General features: G+C 38.2%; 1 protein-coding gene across 12 annotated transcripts in view; it reads right to left on the bottom strand.

Annotated features, from left to right (window-relative positions):
* KMT2C (lysine methyltransferase 2C) overlaps positions 1-23,690 on the bottom strand; it is a 397,882-nt gene that overhangs the window by 161,340 nt on the left and 212,852 nt on the right. For all 12 annotated transcript variants that reach the window (XM_049863292.1, XM_049863298.1, XM_049863302.1 and 9 more), the window contains exons 7-9: positions 22,990-23,152; positions 14,124-14,295; positions 12,144-12,258 (exon numbers count right to left, since the gene is read on the bottom strand). In XM_049863292.1, coding sequence (XP_049719249.1) covers positions 12,144-12,258; positions 14,124-14,295; positions 22,990-23,152 — 450 coding nt within the window. The remainder of the gene's footprint in view (positions 1-12,143; positions 12,259-14,123; positions 14,296-22,989; positions 23,153-23,690) is intronic.

Here is a 23,690-nt window from a genome sequence, read left to right as displayed (position 1 = left end):
AAGTGGAAGTCTACTTCTGTTAAGATTTACAGACTTGGAAACTGTATGGGCAGTTCTACTGTGTCCTATAGGGTTGCTATGAGTCAGAACTGACTTGATAGCAACAGGTTTTTAAATATGCATCCTTTCTTTTTTTTTAAGTGTTAAAAGGCAAAGATGTCACTTTGAGGGCTAGGGTGCATCTAACCCAAGCCATGGTATTTTTCAGTCACCTCATGTGCATGCAAAAGCTAGATAATGAGTAAGGAAGACCGAAGAATTGAAGACTTTGAATTATGGTGTTGGCAAAGAATACTGAATATACCAAGGACTGCCAGAAGAACGAACAAGTACGTCTTGGAAGCAGTATAGCCAGAAAGCTTCTAGAAGCAAGAACGGTGAGACTCTGTCTCACGTGCTCTGGACACGTTCTCAGGAGGGACCAGTTCCTAGAGGACACCATGCTTGGTAAAGGAGTGGGTCAGTGAAACAAAGGAAGACCCTCAACGACATGGACTGACATAGTGGCTGCAACAATGGGCTCAAACAGAGCAACGATTATGAGGATGGAGCAGGACTGGGCAGTGTGTTGTACTGCTGTATACAGAGTTGTCACGAACTGGAACCGACTTGATGGCACCTAACAATAATACTATGGATGTAGGTATGTATGCATTTATATATATGTGCGTGTGTTTAAGTGTATATATGTGCATGTATTTGCTAGTACAGTGTGCTAAAAAGGCAGAACAGCAGATATTCCCCAGTAGCAATGAGCACACTTAGCGCCCATTCCCCCACTAAAGGACCTGGGCTATTTACTGAAAAGAGAATGATTCCATGGCTGGACAGGGGAGGTAAAAGATGAGCTTGGAATATTCTGTTATGCTAAAAGCAATGAAGTGCTCAAAAAAAAAAAAAAAAAAAAAAAAATAGCGAGGGCATGTCAGACAGTTTGAAGGGACTGTAGACTGTAGTAGTTGTTGCTAGGTGCCACTGAGTCCATTCCAACTCACAGCAACCCCATGTGACAGAGTTGAACTGCCCCAAAGGCTGTAATCTTTACAGAAGCAGATTGCCAAATCTTTCTTCCCCAAAGCCAATGGGTGGATTCAAATTGCCAACCTTTCGATTAGCAGCTGAGTGCTTAACCACTGCACCACTAGGGCTCCTTTGAAGGGGCTACCACTGGCCAAATATGGGACAATTTGAACACAAAAATAGGTATGGTAATGAATTATTGAAATATTAAGAATTCATGAGTCAAATCAATAACAACAAAAATAATTTTAACACATGGAAGAAGGGAGGGATCTTCCTTACAGTAGAATTTGGAGGGAGTGTTGGAGTCAGGAAATCGTTTTGCAACCAACATGTAAAAATTCAATCAAGCAACGCTTCCTAAAATCTAAGAGGAAATTCTGATAAGGAACAAGATATTTTCATGGCCTTAAAAAGTGTCTCCCCACAGAATGCTTTATTAGATATAAGGGGGGGGGAACAACGGTGGAGAAATTTGGCAACAGCTTGACTAGGCGACAGAATTTATATCACCAAAAAAAAAAAAAAAATTTTTTTTTTTTTTTTAATGAGGTATGTGGGCTGTGGGCAACCAGCTATGATACCCTGAGAAGGACAGACTATCATTTATGTAGTATTCTGGCCAAGGATGCATAACCCTCAATCTAATCACAAGAAAACATCAAACAAACACAAAGTTAAGAACAGCCTGTTAAAAACAAACAAACAAAAAGTGTAGGGGGAAGAACTGTATTTATCAAGGACAAAAAAAAAAAAAAAAAGAAAGACTGGGGAAAACTTCCAGATTAAAGGAGGCAAGAGATACATCAATTAATGGAACACCTGACCCTAGGCTAGATCCTGGACCCTGTATGGAAAGGGAGGGGGGAACCACTATATGAAAAATTAGATCAACCGACAAATTTGCAGCATGAATGGAAAAGAACATGCAAGTACTGTATTGATGTAAATTTATGAAGCTGATAATGGTACTGTGATTATGTAAGAAAATTCCTATTATTAGGAAATACACACTGAAATATTTTGGTACAAAATGGGGGCACAGTGTATGCAACTTACTCTCAAATGGTTAAGGGGAAAAAATAAAAAACAGACTAGACTGACACTTCCTTGAGGGCATACCTATTTGGCCCTGCATCTCTAGCTTCCATCATAGTGTTTGACACAGAGTAAGCCCTGAAATGGTAGCTAAATGAATAAAGAAATTATGACCAAAGACTATAGAGATTTGCAAAAGAACTTAACAGCATTCTTCAAAGTGCTCAGAAGAAGAGCCTTTCTATGGAAAAACTCCATGATTGATTATTTGGGTACTTAAATTTGTGTTGGGCATTATCCTAGGGTTCTAAATATGCATCATTTCATTAAATCTAACATCCTTGTGCGGTAAGTACTGTTAACATTGTACACATGACAGGAAATTGGCTTGTGGATGTCAAATAACTTGCCAAAGATCATATATACACTTAATAATTGGAAGGGCTGAAATTTGACTCCGGAACCTAAGCTTTAAACCACCACACTATACTACCTCCATAAAAGAAGAAAAACAAAATTAACTATCCAATGGTATCCTCAGCAGTATTATGAATAATGTTGTCACTCTGAAAGAGAATAGCAGACTACTGTAGACAGCAAACTAGAAGAGCAGACCAAAGAGAAGGCAAAGAACCTCAAGAAACACTCCCAGAAATTTTTGAAGATGATGAAAAACGTAACAAAGAAGACAATACATTAAAAACAGGTGACGAAAATCATCTAGTTCTTACTAAAGATTATACAGATTGTAGAGAAGGTAAATATTGGGGGGAGGCAAATAAATAAAGAGGGAAAAGTATGGCCCCAGGTACTCTTTTAACTCAGTAGTGAAGTCACTCCTGAGGTTCAGCCTTCAGCCAAAGATTAGACAGGCCTATAAAATAAACAGTAACACACACAGTTCAACCATGTGTACAAGACTAAATGGGGACACCAGCCCAAAATCAAGGATGAGAAGGCAGGAAGGGACAGGAAAGCTGGACAAATTGAAACAGGGAAACAGACCCTGAGAAGGGTAGAATGTTGACACACTGCAGGGTTGGCAACCAATGTCACAAACAGTATGTGTATTAATTGTTTAATGAGAGACTAATTTGCTCTGTTAACTTTTACCTAAACCTGTAACCTAATGCCGTTGAGTCAATTCTGACTTATAGCGACCCTACAGAACAGCTCATAGCGACCCTATAGGACAGAGTAGGACTGCCCCACAGGATTTCCAAGAAGTGACTGGTGGATTCAAACTGCTAACCTTTTGGTCAGCAGCCAAAAGCTTAACAATTGTGCTACCAGGGCCCTTATATATAGAGACAAATGGGGGAAAAAAATTCTCTAGTCCTTTAAATGGACTTAACTGGAAAATGGCAGTGGTCAACATGTTCAAAGTAAAATTAATTAACACAGAACTGTTATGAGATATATCCTGGGAACAAATCCAAAGAATTAAGACAAATAAGATTCAAGTAAACTTTAAAAAAAAAAAAAAAAAGATTTTTCTTCTGTGATACCATAAGCTCACAAAATTCTAATGAAGTCTTTCCAGAGTACAATGAAAAAGCTGTAACACAAAACATACCAAACCAAGTTCTTGTGGTAGTCTGAAGGCCACAGTTTCCTTCAGGTATGTATGATCTCTGAAAATTACAGCTCTCTTTTATAGGATCATAACCAAGGATGCAAAAGACTGGGGGTGATGCAAGGTTGGAATTTACTGAGGAAACATTTTTTGGCAAAGAAAACGTGACAAGGTTTATAGCCTGGAGTTCATGTAATCATGACAGAGCTGTTGCCATCAAGTCGATTCCGACTCATAGTGACCCTGTGGGGCAGAGTAGGACTGCCCCATAATTTCCAAAGAGTGGCTGGTGGATTTGACTGCCAACCTTTCGGTTAGCAGCAGTAGCACTTAACCACTAGGCTACAAGGGCTCCAATCATGACAAAGAGGACTTAAAAAAAAAAAAGCAAAAATTCTCTCATTTCTACATTTTCAGTGGGGGTAGGGAGAGAAGAGGGAAATCTACATTTCCAACATTTAGGATAACTATTAAAGTTTATGAAATAGGATTCTGAATTGCAAATCACTGCAGGAAATAAAAGGGACAGAAAAGTAGAAAGGAAATCAAGGGAAAAATTTTGCCTTACAATGACCAAGCATTTCAAGTACAACCATCAAAGTAAACAGTTTATTAAACCTTTCAAAGGATATATTTGGAATAACACAGAAGGTTCTAAAATAAAAAGATGTGAAAAGTAACACTCAACTGGTGAACTAAAACCCTACGTGACCACTAAAAAAAAAGCATTACACAGAATAAATGGAGCAGTTTTTATAATAAAAAAATATAAACGCTATTAACACTGGCCTGGCCTACTTCCTAAATAACTACAAAATAATAGTTTTGTGTAAAAAAAAGTGTGTACATATATACATACATATCTACACATAAAAATACACATGTAAAAAAGGAGAAATTCACAGAAACAGTTATAGTGGCCAAATTTATTAATTTATTGAATCAACTAGTCAAAAAAATAAGGAAAACTGTCTTTAAATAAACACAAACTCTACCCCTAAAAAAAAAAGTCACTGCGCAGAGGGGAAAAATGTATGGGTGTTCTCCGTACTTTCTGCCAAATTTTTCTTTAAGACTAAAACTGCTCTAAAAAATAAAGTATATGTTTATATAAGGAGCCTTGGTGGTGCAGTATTGAGGCACTCAGCTGCTAACTGAAAGGTCAGCAGCTGGAACCCACCAGCCACTCTGTAGGACAAAGATGTGGCAGTTGGCTTCCCTAAAGATTACAACCTTGTAAACCCTATGCGGCAATTCTACTCCGTCTGTAGGGCTGCTAAGTCAGATTTGTGAGTGTGTGTGTGTGTGTGTGTGTGTATGCACGCATACTTATGTATAAATATACATATTTATATATACACACATATTTTAATTCAGTGTATTTCAAGCATAATGAAACATTTGTTGATTAAAAAACCGAAAACCACTCTGATTGAATTGTTTAAATACAATTAAACCAAAAATTAACATGCTTGAACATAACGGGGGGGTGGGGGGATAACTATTAGAGGTCAGGTATAAAGTTACAAATACAAGTTTGAACGCAGCCAAAGCTATAACCAAAGCTAGATTTATAGTCTTAAAAGATCCTTTTCCTTAGGAAAGAAAGCGAATTACGACTTTCCTGATTTAAAAAAAAGACAGGCACTATTGGAAGTGGAGACAGAAGAATAAATAAATTTATCAAACAGCAGAATTATAAAGTACATTCATTACTATTATTATTTTTTCTTATCCCAGAAATCAAGCCAGAGAGAACATGAACAAAATCACCTCCTTATGCAGACAGGCAAGCGAACCGGAACCACCCGAGCGAGCAGGCGGAAGGCCATCACAGCTCTGCAGGTCCCGCGGCACCGTCCTCCCCGTCGGCCACACCCCTCCACTTCCACCACACCCCAGAGCAGGGTTAGGCAGAGGCTCTTTGTTCTCCAGTAGAAAAGCCAACCCCTTCAAGGCCCCGCCTCACGGCCAGTGTGGAATAGAACCTGCCTGTGGATCAGCCTAGAATCTTGTTGCGAAGCTTCCAGTTCCAGGTGCCAATCCTTCCCAGTGGGGGTGGGGAAAGGACAGGGCATCGCGCAGGACTCCAGGCTCCTCGATGCCGCCTCCCACTCCCCTCCACACCACTCCATCCCCAGGTGCTCCTTTCGAGAACCCTACATCACCTCAGGTCTGAACAGCTCCCTGGAGGGCAGACGGAGGCTCTCCCCAGGCCTGCGCAGCAGCCTTCCCTCCCCCCAGGCCACCACACCCCTTCTTAGAAAACCTCCTGCAAGCCACAGAGCCTCAGACTCCAGCAGCCCTGGAAGCCTAGGCCTGGAGGCTATCCAGAGACCCTCCTACAACCCCACTCCACCCTACCCCCTTTTAACACCGCACCCTTCATGGAGACAACAACAACAACAACAACAAAACAAATAGAAGGGGAAAATGAGGCCAGGGCAGCAAGAACAAAAACCAAACCAAACCCGTTGCTTGAATCGACTCAGCGACCCTACAGAATAAACTGCCCCATAGGGTTTCCAAGGAGCGGCTGGTTAGCAGCCACAGCCCTTAACCATTGGGCCACCAGGGCTCCATGAGGGCAGCAAAGTACATTTATATGCCAATAAGACAAGAATGTGACGATGCAGGGAAACCACTGACATACTCTTGGAGGGTGACATGTTTTCTGAGAACTTGAATTTTTCATGGAAATGCTAACGTAAAAAATTAATATGAAAAATTAACTGACTTTCAACAGCACTGCAATGCAGATTTCAATGCCTGCGCTTACCGTTTGGCTTATTATTACGTTAGTCCTAAGTGCTGTCAACGGAAGAACCAAGATTGCACGTAGTTCAAGTAAGAGACCAAACCCAAACTCATCGTGATCCAGTTGATGCTGACTCACTGTGACCCTGTAGGACAGCCTAGAACTGCCCCAAAGGGTTTCCAAAGAGAAACAGGCTGCCACATCACATCTTTTTCCCATGATCGGCTCGGTGGGTTTGAACCACTGACCTTTTGGTTAGCCAGGGCTTAACCGCTGCGCGACCAGGGTTCCTGAAGAGAAACCAAAAACCAAACCCACTGCCATGGAGTGGATTCTGACTGACAGCGACCCACTAAGAACTCAGCAGAGCTGCTTCCTGGGGTTTCCAAGGAACAGCTGGTGGATTCAAACTGCTGACCTTTTGGTTAGCAGCCGATCTCTTAACCACTGCACCACCAGGACTCCAAAGAATAAGGGAAACAGGGTAAAAAGACAAAGGAATACGCACTCACAGCAGCTAGTATAGTTAACTCCTCGCAAGCAGAAGACTCTGTCGGTATTAACTTGCAACAGTTAAACTGCAGACAGCATACCAGGAAATTTTAATGAGGAAGTTCTGTTCTGTATTTTAGAAATTACTGGGTTGAAAAAAAGCTGTAAAAGAGTTACTGAGTGACACCTCATTAAATCTGATGTTCCCAGACTGCTTGCAGGCACTATGAAGTCTGCTTATCCTGAACAAGTAAACAAGGTTCCGGCATCACCAATACTATTTTTATCCCAATATTTATAAAGAAGCACTCTCTGTATCAGCCAGGGCTTTGGATCTAGGGTCTAGGCCTAGTTTCTTAGATCTACATCCTAATATAATGTGAGAAATAGACCAAAAAATATTTCTTGATTACTACAGCGGAAAAAAGCCCTTGTTACTTAAGTTAGTACGTATGGTATGATGGTACCAGGAGACATCCTGGAATATTATGAGACAGGAAACCTGAATTTAAGTCCTATTCTGCTTGCAGAAATAAGTAAACTTGCACAATTTGCTTTACTAGGCCCCTCATGAACACTCAACTGAGAATTTATTAGTTTACTTGTGAAGTGTAGGTTTCAAAGGAAGCACGTAGACTACTTTTATGATGGATTAATTACTTTACAGAACATTCAGAGAAAGGTGATAGTTAATACTGTTTGTGAATATTTTCCAACCCCCCACCAAAAAAAAAAATTAGTTGAGAATTACAGGTAAACTTTAGTTATTTTTACCTCCTACTTTCATTTTAAGAATTTAAATACTCTGGCTTCTGTATACAAATAATTGTAAACTATATTGTTGCTTGTTGTTTGGCGTTGTCCAGTCAATTTCCAACTCACAGTGACCCCATGTGAGAGCAGAACTTCACCATAGGTTTTTATTTTGTTGTTGTTCTCATTTTATGATATACTTTTTTTCCCCTGAATTTTATTTGTTTTTGTTGTTGAGAATACACACAGCAAAACATACACCAATTCAACAGCTTCTACATTTACAATTTAGATAATATTCTTCAAGTTGTGCAACCCTTCTCATCCTTCTTTTCTAAGTTGTTTCTCCTTCACTGCCCCCTACAGTTCCTATGCCATCTTTCACATTGCTGTTGCCAATTGGATCTCATATAAAATCAAAAACCTGTTACAGTCGAATTGATTTCTACTCATAGCTACCCTATAGGACACAGTATAGCTGCCCCAAGGAGCAGCTGGTGGATTCGAACTGCCAACCTTTGGGTTAGCAGCAGAGCTCTTAACCACTGTACCACCAAGGCTCTGGATCTCATACACATGGTTCTTAAAAAAGCGTAACGCTCAAGGCAGACCTTTTTTACTACTTAAACTAAACTATTATTCGATTTTAAGATGACTTCAAAAACCAAAAAAACCAAACCCAGTGCTGTTGAGTCGATTCCGACTCATAGCGACCCTATAGGACGGAGCAGAACTGCCCCATAGCGTTTCCAAGGAGCGCCTGGTGGATCTGACCTGCCGACCCTTCGGTTAGCAGCCGTAGCAATTAACCACTACGCCACCAGGGTTTCCAAGATGACTTCAGGGGATATTTTTGATTTAAGGTTTAAAAACTACTTCAGGGCAATAATTTCAGGGGTTCATCCATCTCCCATGGCTCCAGAAAGTAAGAGTCCCTAAAAATTTGGAATTCTGTTCTACATTTTCCCCCTTCTAATTAGGTTTCTTCTATGGACTCTTAGATCAGAATTTCACAAACGGTAGCTGGGCACCATCCAGTTCTTGGTCTCGTGGCAGAGGATGCAGCTGTTCCTGGAGGCAGTCAGCCACACACTCCATATCCCCCTCCTATTCCTGACTCTCCTTCTTCCTCTGTTGCTTCAGGTGAATGGAGACCAATTGTGCCTTGGATGGCCACTTGCAAGCTTTTAAGACCCCAGGCAGCATGCAAAGAAGTAGGAAGTAGAATGGAAGCACTAAACACATTATTAGGCCAATTAACTGGTATGTCCCATGAAACCATGACCCCAAATCTCCAAACCAAGGAACCAAATCCCATGAGGTGTTTGGTTGTACAGAAGCAGCCTCAACAGCTACTCTGTTTTTTTTTTTTGTCACTGTTGTAAATATATCTATCACACAACTTTTGCCAATTCAACTTTTCACAGGTGTACAACTTATTGACAGCAATTACAGTAATCGGCTGTGCAACCCTACCCTTAGTCAATGTGATTTTCCCATCGCTGTTAATCCACCCTTTCCCCCTCCCTCCTACCCCTTGTAACCATTAATAAACTTTGGTCTCTATGCATTTGCCTTTTCTTGTCTTTTTATGTAAGTAACCAAAACAAAACCAAACCAGTGCCGTCGAGTTGATTCCGACTCATAGCGACCCTATAGGACAGAGTAGAACTGCCCCATAGAGTTTCCAAGGAGCACCTGGCGGATTTGAACTGCTGACCCTTTGGTTAGCAGCCATAGCACTTAACCACTACGCCACCAGGGTTTCCTTATATAAGTAAGGTTATACAATATTTGTCCTTCTGTGACTGGCTTATTTCACCCAGCATAATGTCTTCAAGCTCCATCCATATGGCAGCATGTATCAAGACTTCATTTCTCCTACTGGCTGAATAGTATTCCATTGTATGTATGCACCACATTTTGTTTACCCATTCGTCTGTTGATGGGAATTTAGGTTGTTTCCGCCTTTTAGCTATCGTGAATAGTGCTGCAATGAACACTGGTGTACAAGTCTCTTTTTGAGTCTCTGTTTTCAAGTCTTTAGAGAGTGGAATTGTTGGGTCACATGGCAATTCTATTTTTAGTTTTTTGAGGAACCGCCATGCTGTTTTCCATGACAGCTGGATCATTTTGCATTCCCACCAGCAATGGATAAGAGTTCCAATTTTCCCACATCCTCGCCAACATTTGTTATTTTCTTTTTTTAAATCTTAGCCATTCTAGTGGGAGTGAAAAGGTGTCTCTTTGTGGTTTTGATTTGCGTCTCTCTGATGGCTAATGACACAGGTCATCTTTTCATGTGTTTAGTGAACATGTGAATATCCTCTTTTGTGAAATCTCTGTTCAAGTCCATTGCCCATTTTATGATTGGGTGGTTTGTCTTTCTGTTGTCAAATTGTTCAAGTTTTATATATATATTGGTTATTAGATTCTTGTCAGGTACATGATTTCCAAAGATGCTGTCTCAGCTGGTAGCTTGTCCTTTCACTTTTTTTCTAAAGTCTTTGATGAACGAAAGTTTTTAATTTTTATGAGGTTCTATTTATTGATTTTGTCTTTTGCTGTTTGTGGTTTTGTAATTATATTAGGTAATCTATTGTTGAAAGCTAGACCTGACGTTTCCCCTGCTTGTTCTTCTAAGAATTTTATTGTTTTATTTTCCAAATTTAGGTCCTTAATCCATTTTCAGTTTGTTTCTGTGTATGGTGTGAGGCATGGATCCCATTTCGTTTTTCTGCATGTGGAAATCCAATTTTCTCAGCACCGTTTATCGAACAGAATCTTCTTTCCCCATCAAATGGACTTAGCACCCTTGTCAAAAATCAGTTGACCAAAGATATGTGGACTTATTTCTGGACTCTCAATTCCATTCCATTGGTCTATGCATCCATTGTTATGCCAGTACCAGGCTGTTCTGATTACTGTAGCTGTATCATATGCTTTAAAATTAGGAGTGTGAAGAACTCTGTTCTTCTCTTTCCACATTGTTTCAGCTATTTGGGGCCTCCTGCCATTCCATATAAAGTTCAGTATTGGTTTCTCTATTTCTGTAAAGAAGGCTGTTGGAATTTTGATTGGGATTGCACTGAATCTATAGATCATTTTTAGTAGTATTGACATCTTAACAATACTAAACTATAGAGTTTCCTTGGCTTTAATCTTTATGGAAGCACATCACCAGGTTTTTCTCCCAAGGAACCACCAGGTGGGTTCGGACTGCCAAACTTTTGGCTAAGTATGCAAGTGCTTAACCACTGCACCACCAAGGGTCCTTTATTGTTGCTTACCTGACACTATAAAAACTTTGCCCCATTAAGTAGAATTGTCAACCAACCTGTAGAGTTTATAGAGCTTAACAGAGCCTTGGCAAATTCCTCAAGTAGCATAAAGAGATCAGCAAGGAACAGCTCAGGGTCACAATGATGCAGATACAAAACTAATGGAAGATGGGCAAATCACTGACTAAAAGAATAATCAGAAAAAATAACTGCAACTAGATCTTGAAAAGTGTCCCAACAATCAGAAAGTCTTGTATCTTAAATAGTGAAAAGGAAATGGAAAAATGTCTACAGATTTTGTTCACGTCTCTCAAAACCAAGAGAAGTTTTCAGCAGCATCTAAAAAATGAATATCTGAGTCAAAATCACTCCCTTAAAACTACCTTGGGAGTGGAAGGGGAGAGGATATACAAAAGCTGCATACACAGTATGATTCCAAATATTTAATAGTGTATACCTAAATAAATACATGTACATACAAAATAAGGAAGCTAAAAGCTAACCAATCAAAATGCTAATATATTTTACCTATGGGTTATAAATTAATGGACGTTTAAATATCTTTCAGTTTGCTCATGGGGATACCACTTTTTTCAGAGGGTTACTGGGAAGTTTAAAGATAAATCATTCAAAAACAATTAATTTCTAAGCCGTGAAGCACCATGCAGATGTTGGTTCGTAAGTTCATAGCAGCATTATTTATAATAGCCCCAAAATGGAAACAGCCCAAATGTTTATCAACTGGTGATTCAATAAGCAAATTGTGGTATCTCTACTATTCAGCAATAAAAATCACTACTGATATATACAACATGGATGAATCTCAAAATAATTATGTTGAGTTAAAGAAGCCAAACCAAAAGAAGAGTATACACTCTATGATGTCATTTATATAAAATTCTAGAAAGTGCAAAACAGATTGCCTGGGAAGGCGGGGCATGGGAGGTGGACAGGCGGAAAGGAAAGATTACCAGAGGGCACCAGAAAACTTTTGAGGGTGAAAGATACGTTCATTACCTTGATGGTGATGACAGTTTCATGGGCACATGCATGTGTCAAATTACAGACTTTAAATATGTGTAGTTTACTGAATATCAATTACACCTCAATAAACTTGTTTTTTAAAAAGTTCCTGATAATGTATAGATTTGAACAGGTATTAGATTTGTCTGCTCTGAATATAAAACAAATAAATGATATTTTTCTTAAAAAATAAAGAACTTACTTTGCATTTCCAGCCATTTGTTGGTACGGATTTCATAACTGGTTGAAGACAAAAAGTATGATACCCTTTGTCACATGTATCACACACTAGCATCTTGCTATCTTCTCCCGATTGTCTAAAAAATAAGACAGCATTAATGATGCCTTATCTTTAAACTTACGTTTCACAAGTAACCAAGGAAGGAATCAATCCTGGGAACTGCACAGTTCCTAAGTACCTCAGTGTATGTATATTCTGTCTCTGCACAGGTAATAACAGAGGTAACCTCTCGGAGGATGAAGCAGGTATCTTCTTAAGGTCCCTAAAGGAGTTTGCTTAAAGTGCACCTATGGTTAACTTGCTTTAGTCATTGTCGGGTTCCTGCAAAGGGGGAGAGATTAAGGCAAGCTGCACAACCTCTGATCCTTCCTTTTTAAGACATCTGATACCCATCCTTTCTTGGGGAAGGAGCTATAACTGCTAAGTGATGCTGCGTGGAAGCAACACACCTTGGTATTGTGGATCGAAGAGACACTGTAATATAATGGAAAGGAGATCAGATTGGGTATCAGGCCTGTACTTGCGTTCAGCCTGTGGTTTCCTAGCTGTGTAACTCTGAGCAACTTACAATTAAATATAATGCTGATTCAAGAGCTTACAGTATCCATTAAATAAGTACTAAATAGGTATGTATTAAGAATAATAATCTTGTCAATATTACGAATTGTAGTAAAAACATAAAAACCTTTGCCTGAACACTCATCTGCCCTAAAGCAGGATCTCTGCCTTATTCTTGGCTATTGATCATAATCACTTCCAGATACTAAGAATTTAATTCAAGAGGAGGGGAAAAAAAAAAAAAACAAAACTGGGGAATGCAAGAAGATGAGTTGAGAGAGAAGCCTCTGGATAAAATCTAGATATAATCAGATAATTAGAAGTAAAAAGGAAGATGGGTTACTAGGCCTCTAGCTATTTCTTAATTCAGTTCAACAAATTCTACATATAAAACTGGATATTTTATCGCTTCAGCTACACCAAATATCTTAGAGAATACTCTTTCGCCAAGTTCTCTTCTTCTCAAGAAACTGAACACAGATAAAAAAAGGTATAAAATAAAGGTTTATTGATATTTTCCTTAATTTTTACTAACACATGAAAGCATGTGATACGATGTATTCCCTATAACTCCAAGATATTGATGGTTATTATTATCAAATTCAGTAAGGAATAAAAGACTGATCATAGCAGTGCTGAGCATAATTTTTTTGGTTACAAAAACTGTTTGCAAACAATATGACAACTGTTGAAGATGCTGGTAACAGCCCCAAATTCTCATGCTAATTAGAAGCTTGAGGAAAAAAAAAAAAATAGAAAAGATTGAGGAAATGACCAAGGGATGCAATACAACAAATAGGAAATACAACCCCATTAAAAACATCTAGATGCTATGAACACTTTGCTTTAGAATTATGGTGACCAGGCTCTACCAAAGGTAACTGTCTTTCAGATAAATCTATGTGTTTAAACAGTAGTTGTAATATAAATTGTTCTTTCTGGAATGGCAATTCAAATATACCACTGACTTTTTGGCTCAGCTCTAATCTCTATAGTTAAAAAAAAAAAAAAAAAAAATTTTTTATGTAGTTAAAGGTTTGTTTCCTACTAAATCTTCTCTCCAGTCCCCCTCAAAAAAGTTGTCTTTTTCACATGCTTTTTTAAAATGGTTAATATCGTTCATTTAAAAGTTTTTTTGCCAAATTTAAATAAGCTTTTTAGACAATGAGAGGAATTTAAATTACTAAAATTAGTTTTGTTTAGGCTTGTTTCAAAATGATAGAAATGTTACTAAGTATTCTAGCAACTTTTTTCAACTTAAGACATTATAAAGTCAGGTTGAATGAGTATCGCTGCAATATTAACAACCTTTATCATATTACATAAACCTTGAGCACCTCTCTTAGACTCAGTATAGACTTTTGAACTGAAATTAAAACTTACTTGCAGTTCTGGCACACTTTGCACTCAGGACATTGCCAACCTGCACGCTTTAATGGAGTAACCGCTATATCCAGGCACATTCCATGATAGTGCTGACCACAAGTGGTACAAAAGAACTGATCTAAAAGGTCTCCCGGGCTGTCGCACACTGCACAGTTTGCATCTTCCTTTGCTACAATTTAACAGTAACACAATGAATTCGTTGCATAAAAGTTTAATATTTTTCTGACATTACAGTTTAAAAATCATTTGAAGGGAATATGCACGGTAAATCTTTCAGACACTTGAAATTATCCACATTGAATTGACACCCAATCAGAATATGGATTTCAATAAAAACAATCAAGTGTGTTCAATCTAAATGTGATCACATGAAATTCAATCATACAGTTTTGAGATTATTTTTGCCAACATCTACTTGAGACCATAAACAGATCTTATTTAATTTTATATCCCTAATATCAATGATAATGCAGGGCACCTAGTTAACGCTCAATATATGCTGGCTGAAAAGAACATAAGACAGAAAATATCAACTCACAGGCGCTTTGCAGTGTAAAAGTAAACATTTGGAATTAAATTTATCTTGAAATTAACAAAATGAGATAAGGGACCAAGTTAAATGTTAAAGGCATTTAGATTAAGATGCTTTTTAAACACAAACAAGATAAACAGGCTCTTAGTTTTTACTCAAACCAAATAACGGTTTTTCTTCAGTACTAGAAAATGTCTTATGAGGGAGAACATCAAAGGCAGAAGCTATATAAACCAAGCCAGAAGAACCCGTTGCCATAGAGTCGATTCTGACTCATAGTGACCCTATACGACAGAGTAGAACTGTCCCATTAGGTTTCCAAGAAGCGGCTCAAGGATTTGCACAGCTGACCCTTTGGTTAACAGCCTTAACACTTAATCACTATGCCACCAGTGTTCCGGAAGCTATATAATCATACACAAATATAAGATATCATATACTAATTGTATATTCATCTATTATCAATTGCCAGTTGCATTAAAATCCGTATAATTATGGACACCTAAATGCGGTGGATTAAAAAAAAAAAAATCGCACTTTTTAGAAACAGTTCTTTTACTATGCAAAACAAAAAAGAAATGTAAGGATAAACTGCCTTGCCAAGTACACAGAAAAACTCATGCATATTACAATATAAGAAGAAAATAATGTATTCTAAAATCCTAACAATTTTAGCTGACATATATAAATATGCCTATATCAGACACATATGGTCTCAATGGAAGTTGGCTGATTATTCTAGGACTTTTAAATTATAAATATGAACTTTTTTTTTTCTCCCTGCTTTGTTTTTTGAAGGTCTGGTCAGTCCTATCTATTCCTCTCTGGCTATGACTCCTTGCTCTCTTCCTACTTTCCCAGTCAAGCATCTTGAAACAGAATAGTAATCTATTCCTTTCACTTATTTATACCAGGAGTCAGCAAACGCTTTCTGTAACAGGCCAGAGAGTACTATTTTAGGATTTGTGGGCCACAGGGGTCTGTGTCATATATTTTTTTATGCTTTTGTTTACAGCATTTTTTTTTTTTTTTTTAATGTAAAAACCATTCTTAGCTTGGAGACAAAACAAAAACAGGCCCTGGGATGTTCCGGGACTACAGGCTATGGTTTGTGGACCCCTGACTTATACCTCAAAAACTGGCCTCTACTTACCATTCATCTGAAGCAACTTTGATGAGGCCACCAGTGACCATACAGTTGGTAAATCCAACGGGTACTTTGTAAGTCTTGCCTTATTTGCACTTTGTAGCATTTACATTACTAACCACTCCCCTATTAAGACTTCCCTGTCCTTGGCTGCTACGGCACAAAGCCATATAAGTAATTCTCTCCTGATTTTCCCCTTAGGTTTCCAACACCTCCTTCTCATCCTCCTATGCTGGCTTCTGTACCTGTACAATCCCTCTAAATGCTAAAGTTCCTTAGGGTTTCATCCTGTTCCTTCTGTATTAATTCTACTTTAGTGATCACATCAACTCCCGCGTCATAAAATACCACCGTGATTCGCAATTCTCTATCACCAGCCCCAGACTTCTTTCCTAAACTCCAAACCTTTATTTTCAAGTCTTACTGGATGCCAGTAGACAGAAGTTCTAAAGATACTCAAACTCAGTGCCTCTAAAATGAAACTTTGCTTTTAACCAAAACTTCTCCCTTTTTTCCCAACTGCCTGGGTAAGGGCAAAAACCTTAGTATCATCAGTGACTCTCAACTCCTCCCTGACCAACATATCCAATTAAACACCAATTCTTATTAAACCTGCTATACATCGTACTTCTTCCTTCCATTTGTACAGTTCAGTCCATCGGATTTTGCCCTGACAACTGCAGTGTCTATTTAATGGAATCCCCACTTACAGTTCTGAACTCCTCTCTGTATCATCTTCCATGCATCCAAAGCAAGCTCTCAAATATGTATCAGTGTAGGGTATGTTTTAAGCCAATCCCCTTTGAGGTACAAAAAGAACAGATCAGGCACAGAAAAGCAAGCGCAAATGGAGGAAAAGATACATGCCACGGGAAGACTGCCAAGGAACTGAGGAACAAAAACTGAAAAGAAACTCGGAACTTTCCCTAGAGCAGACAGAGAAGGCCTTCCCCTAGAGCCAGCACCCTGAATTCAGACTTCTAGCCTCCTAAAACCCAAAACCCATTGGGCTTTTTCTAGCCTTCTAGACTGAGGAAATAAATTTCTGTTCATTAAATTCACCCACTTGTGGTATTTCTGTTATAGCAGCACTAAGAATCTAAGACACTTCCCTTTCCAACTCAATCAGAGAACCACTATTTTCTGGTCTGAACAGGTAGCCTGAATGCACATAGCATAACATGCTGTTCACTGAGTGTCTGTGTGCTCTTACATCCTTGGTCTCTTGTTTGAAATTCTGTTCTTTCAGTGTGTTCCTAGCCCATTCTGAAGAGAACTTCAAAACTCTGCTCAAACATACTCCCTGACAGCTCATGTTAACCACACCCAAATACCCACTTAATTGTTGAACATTCCTTTTCCCTATATGCTTAGAAGACACTTCTGTTATATAATCGATCAGTTACAACATAATCCTGTGAAACACTTACAGACAGGGAGCTTGCCTTTTTCAACTTTGTTTGTATTCTAGTTGTGTAGCATCAATCAAGTCCTATTAAATAGATTTAAAATGAAGGACTTGTTTCTAATTCATTTTTCAATAGCTCTTTAAGCAATAAGCATTTTGACAAATCATTTATTTCAAAATCTGTTATAAATTAGTTCATCTCTGATGGAAATAACACATTAGAGTGAATTATTTGTCCTAACACAGAGAGAATGCCAGTATTTCCCTTCAAGCTATGCATATTCAAAAACTAATCTTTAATTCTTCCTACCTTCACAACTTACAGAAACCGTGGCAAATACCCAACTCTGATACTCAGTTCATCTTTCTGCTGTAATATTCCAAGCATGCTATTTAAAATCCTTTTGTGAAACTTTCTAGTTTCCAGCTCTGACACTTCGGCTTGCCATGATGTGATGCCTATGGCTACTTACATGTGGCCACTGAGCACCTGAAATGTAATTAGTATGAACTGAGATGTGCCGTGCATATAAAATGTACGTGGGATTCCAAAGACTCAGTACAAAAAAAGTTAATTATCTCAATAATTTTCATATTTACTACATATTGAAATATGCTTATTTTGGATATACTGGGTTGAATTAAGATATAATATTGAAATTAATTTCAAATGTTCCTTTTTACTTTTTTAACTTGACTACTAGAAAAATCAAAATTACTTATTTGGCTCACATTATATTTCTATTGTACTACACTGTTCTATACAGTATATCACTGTGGCAGAGATCATTTTTTATTCTGTGATAAAAAAATAAAACCAAACCCTTGCCATCGAGTTTTTCCAACTCATAACGACCCTCTGTGGGGGACACAGTAGAACTGCCCCCACAGAGTTTCCAAGGAGTACCTGGTGGACTGGAACTGCCGACCTTTTGGTTAGCAGCCGTAGGTCTTAACTACTATGCCACCAGAGTTTCCGTATAGTTTCCAATAATTCCTTAATGACAATACTGTCATGTTTTCTAAGTATGTACCACTGGTAACAAATTAGCCTAAAAAAATTCATGGGATACAATTTAATCCAAAAACATTTACTGTGCACAGGGTCACTATGAGCCAGAATTGATTCCATGGCACACAACAACAACACGTAAAAAACAATAATAGAAAAAAGTACTAAATGAAGAAATGAGAGGTTGGTCCCAGTCTTCTCTCCAATCAGGGAGAAGATATATATGGAAATACTATGACAGCCTTTTGGAGATCATGTATGACAAGATGACATTACTGAGCACCTTTGGTGTCATGTGAGAAATAAGTGTATATATATATACACATATATACACAAGCCACAGATACGTTAAGTTTGAAGCAATAATCAAACGACTAAGAGCTAATTTTCTGTAGCAGTTAGAAAAGCAGAAGAGATTAAGCCAAAAGTTAAAGCTAAAAATAACAATTTAAGAGAGGACAGGAGTTAAATCTGGGTCTATGTGGTTCAAAGGTCATGCTCTTTATTAATGATCAATATTACCTCCCACCAGAAGGCAGAGAAGGTACACAACACCTGAGCAGTCATGAAACCAGAAAGAGATGTGCCAGCAGAGGTAGAGAAGGAAGAAACTAAATGAGGTAGGGGGAACAAGGTCCTAGTGGCAGGAGAAGGAGTGGGAGAAACAGGATAAGGTTTGGAGAAGGTCACTTCCTAAGTGACACCTCTAAACAGAAGAGATGGAGAAATAGACAAAAATATTGAGCTTGAACTGGAAGGGAGCTTATCATAGGCTTTAGTCAAATAGGAAGGTGAGACTACTGTCTGAGAAAGTCTAGAAAGCACATAAGAATAAAAGCACTGGTGAAGAGCAAAAAAGTCACACTGTTATCTGACAGCATCAATTTACAAAGGACCAAACCAGCACAGCTTCCTAACTCACTCAACATTACAACACATATCATCTGTATTTCTGTTATTGGCAGGACACTGTACTGAGCAATGTGCCTATCACATGGAGCCTCTAGAAAGAAAAGGTAAATCATGGATGTAGCCCAGAGATGCTACTCTGTATAGCTGGTAGGTAGGTAAGAAATGTCAAGGGCCTAATAAAATTTAGGGTGGTAGAAAAGTAGCACGACTTGGTGTCAAAGAGACACTAAGAGAAAGAAGGAAATCAAGTTAGAGTTACAAGCTTAAATGAAGTAGAAGCACTCAAAGTTGAATGATAAAAGTAAATACATCTGGGGACGGAGGCTGTCCTGCAAAGACTCTTCATTACAAATATAATGTAATAAAATCCAAATTCCTGACCCTTGCTTACAAGGCCCACAAGATCCAGCCTTTGTTCACTCTGAAGTTACCTCTACCATCCAACTCCACGACCCTGTTCCAGGCACAATAACTAGCTGTCATGCTAAGCTCATTCGTTAAGGCCTATGCAGTAGCTACTCCTCTACCTGAAATGTTCTTCTCTCTGATCGTGAATGGCTGGTCACTCAGCTTTCCCTGACAGGTAGACTATGATTCAGGAAGTATATCTAGTTATCATCTCCTCGATGGATATTTAGTATAAAAATTTCAGACAAAGTTAAGCGTGTCCTTGCATCATCACGAAAATAACTTTGGAGCCACAGGCAGCAATTTACCTCATACACGGTCACAGGGTTGCTATGAGTCAGAATTCGCTTGAGGGCAATGGGCTTGGTGTTTTGTTGCTGTCGTTGCTTAAAGTACACCTAAAATTATTTTCTGATGAAAATCCTGCTTTGCTCACAAATAACTGTCTTTGATGGAACTTCTTTTTAATGAGGCCCATATTTTTATTAGATTTGTAACTTTCATAAGAAGATGTCTGTATTACCCCTAACTAAGCTGTCAAAGCATATCGTTCTGCACGTAGCCGATCAGCATAATGTATGGATGACGAGACTTCGTCTCACACACTTTGGACATGTTATCAGGAGGGATTAGTTCCTGGAGAAGGATATCATGCTTGGTAAAGCAGAGGGTCAGCAAAAAAGAGGAAGACCCTCAACAAGATGGACTGACACAGTGGCTGCAGCAATGGGCTGACGCTTAACAACAATTAGGGGAATGGTGCGGGACCGGGCACTGTTTTGTTCTATTGTACATAAGTCGCTATGAGTCGGAAGCGACTTGACGGCACCAACAACTTCTCACAACTTAAGCCTCAGCTAAAATTGCTACTTTTTTATAAATCAATATGTACAAGGCAGGGTGCTATGTGATTTCTACCAGTTATTGTCATTTAACCCTCATAACAACACTGTGACTTGATAGCCCCATTTTAAAAACCTAAGTACCTCATGCCATGACACATAGCTCTAATCAGTATAACTAAAAATATTTATGAAACATTGTACACAGACTGTTCAGTCCATTTTGTCTGCAAAATACTCGAGATGACATTCTTAGATTAAGACAGATAGTCAGAAAACAGTATTTAGACTGCATTATTTAAGATCCCCAAGGAATTGAATTTACTCCATTGGGCTTATTTTGAAGGATGTTATAAGCAGTAACCCTATGAGATTTGTTTCTCATACTGCAAGGCAGCTATTTTAAGGTAAGTGTTCACTACAGTATACAGTGTCCTCTTAACTTACTCTCTAGTCTCAGTTCAAGTGAACTCCTGTTATATTACATATACTGTGAATCCAGCAAGTGTTTGTATTTCCCTCTCTGTGTTGACCGCTGGACAGCTCTGTTGCTAAATTTGCAGTTTACCTCTAAAGCATGATTTATTTTGCAGATCAGTTTTACCACTGCCTTCATATTTATCCTTTCTTTATTTTTCCATGGCCAAATCTCCTTACCTATTTTAAATTTTATTCTCCTATTGGTCATGTATTTTTATAAGTCTCCATCAGTCTATCTGGGAACAAGCTACAGTATAAGTAATTTCATTACATCTTTTAGCTTGATGCTGCCAGTATGAACCTTTCAATATGTGTGTGATAGAGATGGCCAATCATCTCACATCACTTCTCACACTTCATTATTTCATAAAATGATTTATGACCTCTACCATATAGCAGTTCGAATCTGCCAGGCGCTCCTTGGAAACTCTATGGAGCAGTTCTACTCTGTCCTATAGGGTTGCTATGAGTCGGAATCGACAGCACTGGGTTTCTGGGACCATATAACTTAGGGTATACACCACTAGGGCATAGTCCTTAGGGGAAAGTAGCAATACCATTAACTTATAAAATCTCTAACTTTAGATACTTATTCATATAAAAATTTACACGTTATTTGTTGAGGTCTGAAGCATGACTGAATACAAAAGGTTGAATAAAATGCAGACGCTTACACATACAAAAATGGGTTTACTGGGTTGGTATAGTGTACTACAGCACCCAGAATAAAATCAACTCAGGCATCAGCATTTCCTCAGTTTATACACTTGCTGAAGTAATTCACTACATTAAACCAAAAAAAATCCCATTGCCGTCAAGTCAGTTCCAACTCATAGCAACCCTACAGGACAGAGCACAACTGCCCCACAGAGTTTCCAAGAAGCACCTGGTGGATTCAAACTGCTGACTTCTTGGTTAGCAGCTGCAGCACTTAACCACTGCGCCACCACGGTCTCCTTCACTACATGAGGTCTTCTAACAAACGACAACGTAACAGTTGTTGTACTAAGAATATTTTTTCTCCCAGATTTAATAATGTGTGGTTTAATCTAAAATATTTTTTAAACTTTAAATCCCTTATTTTTTAGCCTAAATATAATTTGAAATTTCATTTGTCTTACATATAATTTATTTCTGTATAGTGAATAAGGGAAAAATGATTACAAATACAGACACAAAATCATTTTAACTGAAGATAAAATTATGGTACTGAACAAAAGATTAAAAAAAAAAGAACATGTAGTCTAACTGTATTTGAGATTAATTTATGCTCGAGTTAACTATATGTTTTACCAAGCTGGAGATGGTAGAAAAGTCTTTATCTACATTGTTACTACACAGATAAAAGTAAACAAGCAGGTAACTAAGAGTGTCATTAAAAAAAAAAAAAATCGAATAAAGCATAATGGAGATTTCACATACATGCTTGTCAGAAACCCATATGGTAACCAAAAGGGAAGAGCTCTGTCTAACGATAAAGATGGAAAGAATTTTAATTTTCTGTATAACATAGATTTCAAATATTTTAACATTTTCACTGGGTTTTAAATGCTGTTTGGGAAACAAAGAAAGAAAGAACAACTGAGGATTACAGATAACCAAGACAGATCAATCAAAAAGGAGCATTAGCAGAGATTTTTATCATGAGCCTCAGGGTTATACAATTTCCAAGAATTTCAGAAGTGTCTGGCGATCCTATTAGTGTGTCCTGAAATAACACCTAAGTGAATCATCTTCTAATTCTCCAGCTGGGTGATTTTTTCTTACTGTAAAAGACATTTAATACTGTTTAGCTTCTTTTATGACTTAATTTATGGTACATATTAGAAATATATGCTTAGTAGTTCAATCTTTCTGCAGTGATTCAAATTTTTTTAAAGATAAGAATAAAAAACACAAACTATCTTTGAGTTTTTGAAAAATTAATTTTTCAGATTTAACTTCAATGAAGGTATTGAAAACAGATCCCCCCACCAAGGGCTTCTGGGAAAGATCCTTCAGATTTATCAGCATTATGTAACATTACCTTTTAATGCAAGGAGAATAACACAAATTTTTACCATTTGCTAGTTTAAGTAGATAAACCGATAAATGTTTTAAAATACATCTCTAGCAAACTTACATCTTTCAGGAGCTTGGTCAATGTGTTCTGGACAAAGAAGGGAGAAGTGACTGAAGTCCTGAAAGGTGCCAGCTCCAGCAGCACAAGGGTAATGGTACATCTGGGTACATTTCTCTTCACAGCATTTGATAGTGGCTCCAAGGTGCTTACAAAATGCACATCGCTGGAAGGGAGGTAAGGGGAAAGAAATCTCTTTTAAAAGCTTGAAAAGGAACATATGAGCGTATGGCTAGAATGGTATAAAGTCCACATATACTACTGATAAAATAATTTGAACTTGCAAAATACTCAATAGATGATCGGTTAAAAACAAAACGTGCTGACTTCCTGTGTGCTGTGTGAATGTAAAATGGTACAACCACTTTGGAAATCGATTTGGTGCTTCCTTAAAAAGCTAGAAGTAGAGCTACCACACAATCCAGTTATCTGACTCCTTGGAATATACCCTAGAGAAGTGAGAGCCATCACATGAATAGATACATGCACACCCATGTTCACTGCAGCGCTGTTCACAAGCAAAAGTTGGAACCAACCTAGGTGCCCATCAACAGGTGAGTGGATAAACACATTATGGTACAGCCACACAACAGAATACTACGCAATGATAAAGAACAATGATGAACCCGTGAAACATCTCATAACATGGATGAATCTGGAAGGCACTGCATTACGCTGAGTGATAGTCAATCGCAAAAGGACAA

Source organism: Elephas maximus, chromosome 20, assembly GCF_024166365.1.
Source record: "Elephas maximus indicus isolate mEleMax1 chromosome 20, mEleMax1 primary haplotype, whole genome shotgun sequence".
Classification (NCBI taxonomy): domain Eukaryota; kingdom Metazoa; phylum Chordata; class Mammalia; order Proboscidea; family Elephantidae; genus Elephas; species Elephas maximus.
This window is presented reverse-complemented; position numbering and strand designations above follow the sequence as displayed.